The 11,909-nt window shown below is 39.4% G+C and overlaps 1 protein-coding gene across 1 annotated transcript in view; it reads left to right on the top strand.

Annotated features, from left to right (window-relative positions):
• The window catches only part of b4galt5 (UDP-Gal:betaGlcNAc beta 1,4- galactosyltransferase, polypeptide 5), a 33,954-nt gene extending 22,303 nt beyond the window's left edge, over positions 1-11,651 (top strand). The window contains exons 2-9 of the mRNA XM_053482576.1: positions 1,598-1,717; positions 3,079-3,192; positions 3,322-3,449; positions 4,825-4,941; positions 5,859-6,046; positions 6,222-6,344; positions 6,883-6,984; positions 9,497-11,651. Coding sequence (XP_053338551.1) covers positions 1,598-1,717; positions 3,079-3,192; positions 3,322-3,449; positions 4,825-4,941; positions 5,859-6,046; positions 6,222-6,344; positions 6,883-6,984; positions 9,497-9,644 — 1,040 coding nt within the window. The 3' untranslated portion in view covers positions 9,645-11,651. The remainder of the gene's footprint in view (positions 1-1,597; positions 1,718-3,078; positions 3,193-3,321; positions 3,450-4,824; positions 4,942-5,858; positions 6,047-6,221; positions 6,345-6,882; positions 6,985-9,496) is intronic.
• Positions 11,652-11,909: the final 258 nt, after the last annotated feature.

The following is an 11,909-nucleotide window of genomic DNA, read 5'->3' as shown; positions in this document are numbered from 1 at the left end:
AGTTGGTCATTTTAGCGCCCTCTACTGTTTCGCAGTGCATGTCTGGATGCAGCCTAATATCCAGCGTTTAGCGGGTTAGTGCAGAAGGATGGCGCCGTTGCTCGTCCCGCTCGATGCTTAAATGCTGAAGTGCGCACACAGCAAAGCGATCTGTGCTCGATCTAACACTGGAGACCACAGGGGACGCGACCCGCCCCAGGCCTCCGCGAAAAAAACAGCTGAAAGCAGCGTTCCTACAGTAACTGCAGGAGATTAATGCAGTCGAGGGCCGCACTCCTCTCTACAGTGAAGCAGAGCGTGATAAATAATAAAATCTCTATAAATAAAAGAACGGTCTTGTCTGTACTTAGGTCAGAACTCGCTCTTTCAGTGATATCTTTATGTTTCATACACAGGAGGACCAGAAACCAGACGCAGGAACATTACTGTCTGTCTGTGTGTCTGTGTGTCCAAGCAGATTACAGTACATCACAGCATCACACAAAACTGTTCGGGCAGAATTTAATGAAACTTTGCCAGTCCTTTGGTTGAAGTTAAACATGGAAAATTTGAGTAGAAGTTAAGTTATGAGCGATGAGTGCCTGGCACAGATAATACATAATATTAATCTATTAAAACATCATTTTATGATGCAAAACTGTCCGTACAGAATATAATGGGACATTTACATACTTAGCTATCTGCCTCGTTATCTAACTCGTTAATCTGCACCATCAGTGAAATCTAAACGCTAAAAGTGATGTTATGAACAGTTAATAATCTACTTTAAAATAATCTACTAATGCGATGTTTACAGACATATACGTGAGCTTCAACTCTAATAATAATAATAATAATAATAATAATAATATCACTGATTACATTAAAGATCAGCAGATTATTTTTAGCTTTAACCTTTTAACTCTTTCTATAAACTCTCTAACCTTTACACTAGTATGACATAATAAGATAAATAGCTGTACACTCTGATCAAAGCAGGTGGAAGAACAAAAGACAGGTTTCTTTCCTTAGTGTTGACTTACTGCAATAGGAAATGTTTATCTTCTGTGTGGCTTCTCAGTCAAATTCTCTCTCTCTCTCTCTTTCTCTCTCTCTCTCCGTTTTTTTGATCGAGTCACAAAAGGGTAAAGTACAGAACGCACCATACAAATGATATTCCTTTTCTTTCTGCTAAACCTGTGGTTTCACACGGCAGGGACTCGTACAGCAGCGTAACTGTTGACATGGTGATGTTTCCTCTACGATGTTTATCGAACATTAATGGAAGGAGCCTCCGATCTCAGTGCTTTGTAACACGCACATGGTTTCTCATCAGGTTTCCGATCAGTTTGTGGTTCCTTGGGAATATGACGAGCAGAAAGAGTTTTTTTTTTTTTAAAAGCGTCTGGAGTGTTTGTAGCTGCTATAACGAAAGCGAGAACAGGAACTGGTTTTATGGACGCTCCACAACACAACTGGAAATGGATAACAAAAATAATAATTCCATACAGTAGTTTAGTGAATAAAACTTGGTATAAAAGGAATGAAACAGTTTACAATGACAGGAGATTGAATTACACTTTGTTTACAACGGTTTTGTCTCTCTGTCTCTCTGTAGTGAACGAGTATGTGTACAAGGCCCAGGCTCGAGGAATGCAGCTCCGTGAGAACGTGAGAAACATCGGTGCTCAGGTTCTGGAGCAGGTGGTCAGGAGTGCCTACAGCATCAACGGCACAGGTACAGCACATGGACTCTGTAGACATAAGGACAGATTTCCTCTTGAGAGCAGGTGGGAGGGGAAACACACGAGCAGGAAAACACCCATCTCTCTCTCTCACACACACACACACACACGTGTGTAGACGTGACTCATTTGAACACTTTTATTTCCCCAATCTTGTTACTCTGCGGCTAAAAATGACCTCTAAAAATATCTAATCTGTATAGTAACCATGACAACAAAGCCGTTACATCGGATCAATCACAAACCTCAGGGTTCGGATCGGATCACGGATCGGATCTTTCTTCAGATCATTCATTATGTACAGAACTTAGATAACTCTCAATGCGAGTCATTTTTAAAGGACACCTATCATGCACAGTTCACGTTCTAGTCATGTTTAATCTTTCAGACGTGTCTCTAGTGTGTGAGTACAAACAAAAATGTGAGAAAAAACAACAACATTCCTTGTATTTCCTCATTTATCTGCTGGGGTTCAAACAAGCCAATTGGTTTTGTCCCCTAATATGATGTCATATAAGAAGAGTTCCTCCCCCACCCATTTCGCTCAGCAGCAGCTCATGTCCATAGACACTGAAACTGAACGTTTGGAGGAGGAGTGAAACAACTCTCAGGATGTCCAACGTATAAATACAATCTTAAAATAAATACATTCTGTACTTAATTTGCTTTAAATGAGTTAAGGCAATACTTTTTTCCTCTTTTTTGATGATGTGAACACTATTGTTTTTTTCCTTTTTTTATCCTTGTTTCACGGTCCAATCTGAAACAGCTAATCAGAGTCAACATTCTTCCAGTTGTCACACTGTATAAAAAACGCTGAGTACACAGTGTGGCAAAATTTGTCCATTTTTTTCAGTACCTAGTTTTCTTTTTATCATCTTACGCTGGAAAAATATGATTTGAGCAGCTGTTATAAAAAATGAGGCTAATTTTAATGAAAATAAAGTGTGTGTATATAATTAAAGTCTGTTTAGAGGTTAAACCAGTTCTATAAATTTTATTATTATTATTATTATTATTATTATAAGTGCTATTATTTTATGGAGTGGATGAGGTTTCAGAATTTCCTAGGGGGGATTATGTCAGTATGATCTGGCAACCCTGACGAGCACAAATCAAGTGAGAGACAAAACTTAAAAAAAAAAAAGTGAAAATGTAATTTGTTTTTATGTTAAAACAGTTTATTTTCATTAGAATTGTACTGTTTAAAGGTTAAACTAACCCTAACCCTGCTTTTAACTGTAAAAAAAAAAGAAGCAAAATATTGTAACATGTTTGTTTAATGTCTAAGTTTGATGATGCTTAGGGGTTTTTTCTTCTTCTTTTTTAATTCTCTCTCTCTCTCTCTCTGTAGACTACCAGTATGACTTTAACGTGAGTGAAACGGCTGCCCCGCCCACTCCCTACCTGCCCGAGGGGTTCACTTACCTGCCCACCAACGTCTGCCCTGAGAAACTGCCCTCTATGAGTACGTTCCTCTTCACACTGCAGTTCATTTCAGCTTAAAATATTTTCTCACCATGTGAGAGAGAGTTACTGTGTATTATTAACACATTATCTCTCTCTCTCTCTCTCTCTCTCTCTCTCTCTCTTTCAGGGGGCAGGCTGAAGGTGGATATGAGTGAGATTTCTCTCAAGAAAGTGGAGCAGAATTTGCTGAAATCTGACTCCACTATCCGCCTCGGAGGCCACTGGAAACCCCACGACTGCATCCCACGCTGGAAAGTACGTCCATGACCTCATCCCTCAATCTCTTTATCTCTCTCTCTACCATTCACCCTATCCTTTCTTCAGGTTCCCGCCCCTTCCACCCAGTCTCCTGTCCATCCCAGCACCAGCACTTTATCCATCCATTCGTCCATCTAACCATCTTTAGACCCATCACACTCTTTTGTCATTTCTTATGATCACATCCACTCATCCGTCTCTAAATCTCTCTATCTATCTATCTATCTAATCATCTGATCTGATGTGCATTCATCTACCTTTCTTCATCCCTCGCTCTAACATCAACCTTTATATTCTCTTCTGTTATCACATCCAACTATCTATCCATCCATTCAGGCATTCATGCAGCCTTTCATCTATTTGTCCATCCATCCATCTGTAATACATCTAACAACTTTAATCACCATCAGACCTTTAAATCTGCCCATCCATTTATCCACTCATCCCGCACATCAGTAACTCTGTCCATCCATTCATCTATCTCTCCATACAGTCATCCTTCAAATTGTTTTATCCCTTCATAAGTTCATTGTTCTTTTACCCATTCTCAATCTGTCAGCTTTGTTTTTATTAGCAAAGCCATCTATCTATCCAACTATCTGTCCATTATCTCATCCGTCCCTCTGTCCATCTGCTCAAAAAGAAATTCTTTTATCGATCCCTTTATGTATCCATCCATTTGTCCCTTCATCTGTGCCCTCATCCATCCATCCATGATGTCATCAACTTGACTGGCTTTAAATCATCTCGTCCAGTTTTAATATTCCTTTGTGTATCTTTCTTCATCCCTCTCTCCACCTGTCAGCCTTCGAAGTTACTTTCTATTATCGCATCCATCCAATCATCCATCCATCCATCCATCTGAGTGAATCTCTGCATTAAACACCTTCACATTTTTAGCTTTCTAAGTTCTAATAGTGAAACTCTGCTGTAGGGTTCTTTAAGGGTTCCTTAGAGGGACAGTATTCATAATTCGTCTCAGTAAGTCCAGACGGAGTGGTGTGAGTGTGAGGAAACGATCTGCTGTGGTTCTGCGCTGTCCTCACGTCGGTTCAGCAGCTGCTCAGAACCCGAGGCGAGAACACGAGCAGACAGCGTTATGCAAACTGCCTCGACTGGAACATCAAACAGGACTGATGGATTTATTTTTTCCTCCACTTGCACACACACACACACACACACACACACACACACACACACTGAGTTGTGTGTCAGGCTGTAATACCTCGACCTCTGTAAGCCTGTAATCTCTCAGTGTTACCATGGAAACAAGGAGAAACTGAAAAAGTAAAAGTTACTGTGCTGGAACGATTGTTTGTGGAGATTCTGCGGTGAAAAGGAAAATGTTAGAATTGATGTTTCCTTCCCCCAGGTGGCCATCCTGGTGCCTTTCCGAAACCGCCACGAGCATCTGCCCATTCTCCTGCGACACCTCGTCCCAGTGCTGCAGAGACAGCGGCTCCAGTTCGGCTTCTACGTCATCGAACAGGTGAGAAAGACCAGACTCGCCTCGTACCGCCGTCCCGCGCTCGCAGCCTCATAAGACGAGCGGGGACGGGCCCTGTCTCCTGTCCACTCGCTCAGATTGTTTTGAAAGAAAGAGAGAAGTAAACAAAGAAAGAGACGGGTGGAGCGAATGATTCAAGTGGAAAAGATTGTAGTAAAACCAGAAAAGAAAAAAGAAAAAAAAGAACATTTCCGTAAAGAAATGGCTAGGAAAGAAGAAATAACAAAATATGAAAAAGAAATATTTAGGAACAAAAGAAAGGGAGAGAAAAGGATCAGGAAATAATACAAACATATTAGATCAGGACATGAGGAAGGAAGATCATCAGAAAGAAAGACAAAAATACCAAGAGTGAAACAAATGAATTTAATTCATTAAAAAAAAAGGGGGGGAAACCTAAAAGTCTTTTAAAAAAGAAAAAGGAAAGGAAATTTGTTAAGATAATAAAAGACAGAGAAGCAGAAAAAAAGAAAGAGTATGGGAAAAATGGAGAATAAAAGAAATACATCAAGAAAGAAATGAAAAGAATGAACTAAAGAGGAGAAAAAGGATAAACAAGAAGGAAAAAAGAAAGTGAATCAAGAGTTTAAAAAAAGTTTTAAAAGGTACAAAATAAACAAGGAAGGAGGGATCAGAAGGAAGATGGATAGAAATAGTAAGAAAGGAAACGATGAGGAGAGAAAGAAACAGTAAAGTGAAAAATGAACAATAATAAGTTTAAAGAGTTAAAAAACAACTTTACTGTGTGTGTGTGTGTGTGTGTGTGTGTGTGTGTGTGTGTGTAAATTCTGGGAAGAGTGTTATGTCAGAACCAAGTGTCTGTGTTTTATCATTATCACTTACACTGTGTGTGTGTGTGTGTGTGTGTGTGTGTGTGTGTGTGTATGTGTGTGCGGCAGGCGGGAGACGAGCCCTTTAATCGCGCCATGCTCTTCAACGTGGGCTTTAAGGAGGCGATGAAGGACGTGCAGTGGGACTGCCTCATCTTCCACGACGTCGATCACATTCTGGAAAGCGACCGCAATTACTACGGCTGCAGTGAAATGCCGCGGCACTTCGCCGTCAAACTCGACAAGTACTCCTACTTGTGAGCAAGCAAACACACACACACAGACACACACACACACACACACACACACATGGTATGGTTCTGTTATTTCCTTTGGTTTTCGAGTGTGTTGATGTGTGTGTGTCGGTGTGTGTGTGTGTGTGTGTGTCGGTGTGTGTGTGTGTGTGTGTCGGTGTGTGTGTTTCTCCTCCAGTTTGCCGTATGAAGAGTTTTTTGGGGGCGTGAGTGGTCTCACCGCTCAGCAGTTTCAGAAGATCAACGGTTTTCCCAATGCATTCTGGGGCTGGGGGGGCGAGGACGATGACCTCTGGAACAGGTGAGACCACAAGCCACGCCCAAACTCCGCCCACCTTCTACAAAGTTTATTAGATTAAAAACACACCTGTATTCTAATCACTGGATCTCTGATTATGGCACGGAAGCGCCGGGTTTTCGGCACTGCGGAAGGAAAAAAAGCAGAATTAATTTTTTGTAAATGATGAAAAAGTCACAATTGTAAACAGTAAAGTCAGAATTTTGATAAATAAAGACGGAATTGTACGGGTAAGGAGGGAATTCCAGAGAAACAAAGCCTTAATTACGGGAAATAAGGTCAGATTTGTAATAAATGTTGTACAAAATTTGGGAATTAAGGTGAGAATTATGAAAAATAAAGTTGGTAAAGTTAAATTGTGAGGAATAATTCCAAAAGATGAGTTCAGAGTTAAAGAAATAAAGTCACTGGATCCTGATTGTTTTTTGTTCTTTAATTTTTATTATTTGTGCAAAAAAAAATGTTCTGTATTAATAAACAGTGTGTGACATTGTGTGATTTCATGCCTGTGTGTGTGTGTGTGTGTGTGTGTGTGTGACAGGGTGGAATACACCGGCTACGCAGTGAGTCGACCTTCAGGTGACATTGGTCGCTACAGGTCCATCCCTCACCACCACCGGGGAGAGGTGCAGTTCCTGGGCAGGTGAGGGAAACCACATCGCTGTACTGGAGAAATCACATCCCATTTTACACACAGCCCCGTGTGTGTGTGCGTGCGTGCGTGCGTGTGTGTGTGTGTGTGAGGGGATTACAGATAACTACAATGCTGATCAAACGTTTATTCTGAACCTCAACCTAGCTTTTTCAAAAGGTTGCAGGAAAACCAGGAAAGGAAAAAGAGAAAGAAAGAAAAGAAATGACTAGAAAAGAAGAAATAACAAAACCAGAAAAAGAAACATTTAAGAGCCCAAAAATAGAAGAGAAAAGAATCAAGATGGAGAAAAAATATTAGTAAGAAACTTTTAGAACATAAAGAAAACAAAAATGAAAGAAAGATCATTATCAGGAAGACAGAAATACCAAGAGAGGAACAGGAAATGAAAAGAAAAAGAAAGAGAAAACATCAAGATCTTCAAAAAGGGTAATTTAAGGGTAAGGGTAGAAGTTTTATTAAGATAATGAAAGACAGAGAAGCAGAAAAAAGAAAGCAAGTGTATGAAAAAATAAGGAGTGAAAGAAATTTATCAGAAAATAAGAAAAAGAATTAACTAAAGACAGATTAAGGGAAGAAAAAGAATAATCAAAAAGGGAAAAAGTGAATCAAGAGTTCAAAAATAATTTAATAGGTAAAAATAAAGAAGAAAGAAGGGATCAAAAGGAAGATTTATGGAAATAGCAAGAAAAATATGAGGAAAGAGAAACATTAAAGGAAAAATACAGAAAGAAAAAATTAACAAGTGACAGAATTAATAATTAAAAAGAGAAAAAAAAACAGGTTAAATATTAAACATAGAGAATGAGAAATAAAGAAAGATAGAAAGAAACTTGTGAAAGAAAAATCAGGAAGGAAAGAGAAAAATTAAGGAGAAAAGGACGACTAAGAAAGAAAGAAACATACAAGAAGAAAAGAGGAAAGAAAATCAAGATAAAAGAATAAAATCAATTTAAAGGTTAAAAAAATAAACAAGAAAGAAAGAAAAAGTTTAAGAAAGTCAGTGTGTGTGTGTGTGTGTGTGTGTGAATTATATGTGTGCTTCATTGATTCTAATTTCTGTTTAGAAAATATATAATGTCTAAATCCTCTGAGAATCAGTAAAAAAGAAAAACAAAACAGTGAAACATTAAATTCAAGTCTTATCTGTTTACTTCCCTTTTTTTACACGTTGTTTAAATATTCTTTAAAAAATATCACGGCTGGTCGTTTATAGACGTGCAGCGTTCATTAAAACGTTTGCACCGCGCCTTTATCTTCTAGTCGGGTCTGTTGTATTTTCCCTCATATTTTGAGTTTTAACTTTGAGAAGCTTCCAGGAATTCATGTTGCTTATGAGGAATGTTAAAGGCCTTTCCATGGGTGTGTGTGTGTGTATGTGTGTGTGTATGTGTGTGTGTGTGTGTGTGTGTGTGTGTGTGTGTGTATATGTTGGTGTATGTGTGTGTTTGTGTGTGTGTGTGTGTGTGTGTGTGTGTGTGTGGAAACTTTTGCACTTACAGTTTGCTTTGGTTACGTGGGCGGAGACGGTTCCAGGATCTGACTTTTAAACTGTTCAGTTAGAGAAACTTATCAAACTAATTCTGATCAATTATTTACATATTTTTATGATTATGATTTTCACGCTGCATAAACAGAACTGAACTCTGATGCAGAAGATAAACGCAGCTCGCATTCGTTCTTATTCTTCCTCAATAAAACTCGTTAATGGATTTATTTTAAAAATCAGGGAGAAAAAGAAACACTAAATTGTGCCGCACTGGAGGTTTAAGATGCTGAAACACAATGAAGGTGATTAAGACGAGTGACTTCAGGGTTCGTTTCATTTGCATTTCATTAAAACAATAAAAAAAAAAAAGTGGGAAAAAGCAGAAACCTTTAACCCGTAGCGGTGAAGTAGATCGGCACGGCTGTGTGCAAAATTATTTTATTTAGCTAAAAAAATTGAAATGTTTGGCATGTGATGATTGGTTATTTTAACTTTTTTTGTCTTTTTTTTGTTCTTTTTATTGGGTTTTAGTTTAGTATGTTTTTTGTTTGTTTGTTTATTTGTTTTTCTTTAATTGCTTCAGATTTACAGACAGTAAACAACTGGTATTTTTTTCAGGATTTTTATTTATTTATTTATTTATTATCTTTTAGTTAGATATTTTAAATATAGAGTAACAAGTAAATTAAAAAAAATAAAGTTTTAAATGTGTATGCGCAGTTAATTATTGCTTTTTTAAAAACATTACTGATTTTTTTTGTCATTTACTCGATCATTAGACAATTTCTTTTACCAACTCAGACTAATATTAGAGTTAAATAAAGTTTTTAATTTTTTAAAAGAATATATTTTTTGTCATAACTATGAATGTCTTTATTATTAATAAAAAATATAAAAAAAAAATAATAAAGTGTTAAATATAAAAATTCTTTATAAAGAAAATCATTATAATTTTAAACACTTTGTGTGCTTTTCCGCTTCCTGACACATGACCAGTGTGTTTTACGTTCTCAGGTACAAGTTACTTCGCCACTCTAAGGAGAGACAGAAACTGGACGGTCTGAACAACCTGAACTACTCCCCCCTGGTGTCCCGGAGGAGTCTCTACACCAACATCACTGTCACTCTGAGTCGAGACCTCACCCCCATCGCCGACTATTAAACCGCTCTCACTCCGGCTCTCTCGCTCGGTCACATCGAGCGGAGCAGCTCCATTGGTTCTCTTGCCCTCCTCAAAGAACCATCTCCAAACATCTGAAACGCCTTTCAGGACTCTCCGCTAATTCTGATTCCTCACTGAGCCTCCGCCACGTTTCGATCCCTTTTGTTTTTCTTTACGCTCCCTTTTTGTAAACATTCCTCGGATCTGATCAGCATGACACCCGTGAAAAAACAACACAAAAAAAACAAAGAGGACCTGTTTCTTTTCATCTTTTTTAAACTCGTGATTTCAGCCACTTTTTTTCTTTTTTTTTCCCATTCTGACCACGCCCATCTTCAGAAAAAAAAAAAAGTGCCGGGTCTTCTATCTTCGGACGCCACTACAGTGAGAGTGGAGTCTAAGTGTTTACAACTGGAATGCGTAAACTAGCAAGCTTACTAGTTAGCAAAGCTAGCTAGCTAGTCGTCATCGCAGAAGAACTTTTCATTCCTTTTGGAAAACGAAAACCACGCGCAGCTGGATTCTGTGCGGAGTCTAACAGAATGACTCACGATGCACTGATTACAGGAATGCAGTACAAACAATTAGCAAATATATCTAACAGATTAGTGTGTGAGTGTGAGTGAGTGTGAGTGAGTGTGTGTGAGTGTGTTTGAGTGTGTGTGTGTGTGTTTGTCCTTTCCCTCGTGAGGTAACAACTCGCCACCTGCCTGCCAAACTACTGCAGAAGTTTTTTCGTCAGACTCGTTTGTTTGAGGTTTACGCGCTGGAGCAATACACACACACACACACACACATCCTGATGTGACGCGTGGCATTAGCATAGGTTTAAAAAATATCTATGGAAAAGCTGAGGTCATGCTGGAGTGCACTAAAAAAGCTAACGAGGCTATGCAAACCCTCTGCTGGATGCACACCTGCTCGCGGCGTTAGCACAGAGCCGCGTCTATTGTGGCTCTTGATTTACATACAGCCATCTATATGTGCTTACGTTCTGTACAGAGCATGCACTAGCATTGTGTACGTGTTCGTGTACCTGTGTGTGTGTGTGACATAGGGGAGAGCTATGCAAAACACAGCTGATTCAGTATATTTAAAGTCCTTTTTATTATTTTTTTTTAGTTTTGCTAGTAATGTCAACATGCTAACTAGCTAATAATTAGGCAAGGCTTGCTTTCATTCGTTGCTGGCTAGCTGAGCTGCTTTGCTAACACTCTTATATACAGTTTGTTTACAGTTTGTCTTCAGCGTGTGTGTGTGTGTGTGTGTGTGTGTGTGGTTCCTCTAGCTACCTCGACACCAGTTTAAACTAATATAGTGGCCAGACTTGGGAGCCATTTGTACTTAATTTATTTGCGTGGTGCTTAAACAAAAGAACTTGCAGTCAAGCTAGGCTGACTTAACACACTCTCGCTCACTCACGCACGCACACACACACACACACACACACATACACAGTGCACACTTGCTTTTCCGCATTCACTGGACCCCTATCACTACATGCTGATTTTGTGACATAGTGTGTGTGTGTGTGTGTGTGTGTCCATGGTCTTTACCAGAGGCTGGTCCTCTTGTATTTATTCCATTATGGACGTTTAATCATGTGGTTGATTTTTATTTTACGTTTGTTTGTTTATTACGTCGAGCAAAACACACGGGCAGATTCAATCGTAAAAACTTGTGATGTAAAGAAAAAAAAAAAGATTTACATAAAAAAAATGTACAGAAAGGCACTGAGAGCTGACACGACATGTGTCGACTGTGTGAGAGATGGAACTGTAGTGAATGGAGAGCTGTTTTCATATGAGGACGCCGCAGAGACAGAGAGAGAGACAGAGAGAGAGAGAGACTCCTGGTGCTGATCTCACTGAGGCCGAGTGTTTGTGCAGCTGCTATTTTACTCTCGGTCGCTCTGACATCCATCATTAAACCTGAAACCCCATTCAGATTGAAGGTGTCTCACAGTGGGCCTGGCTCCGCCCATCTCACAGTGGGCCTGGCTCCGCCCATCTCACAGTGGGCGGGCTCCGCCCCTCCCGCAGCGGGCGTGGCTCCTCTCTTTTCTCGGCGTCTGACGGAAACGGTTCTGTCTTGGCCTCATGCGGGTCTTTAAATCCCGTAACTGGGACGCGCTTTTCAGACTGACCTTTTGACTCTGCGTTGACGTTAACAAATTGACAATTTTTGCGTAGCATGTGGGCGTGGCCTGTCATATGTCATAACATTTTATAGACATTAAAGACAACATCGCTTGTAGTTAGTTTG

The sequence above is a fragment of the Clarias gariepinus genome, chromosome 22 (assembly GCF_024256425.1).
Source record: "Clarias gariepinus isolate MV-2021 ecotype Netherlands chromosome 22, CGAR_prim_01v2, whole genome shotgun sequence".
Taxonomy (NCBI): domain Eukaryota; kingdom Metazoa; phylum Chordata; class Actinopteri; order Siluriformes; family Clariidae; genus Clarias; species Clarias gariepinus.
Note: the sequence above shows the minus strand (reverse complement) of the source record. Positions and strands in the feature narration are given on the sequence as shown.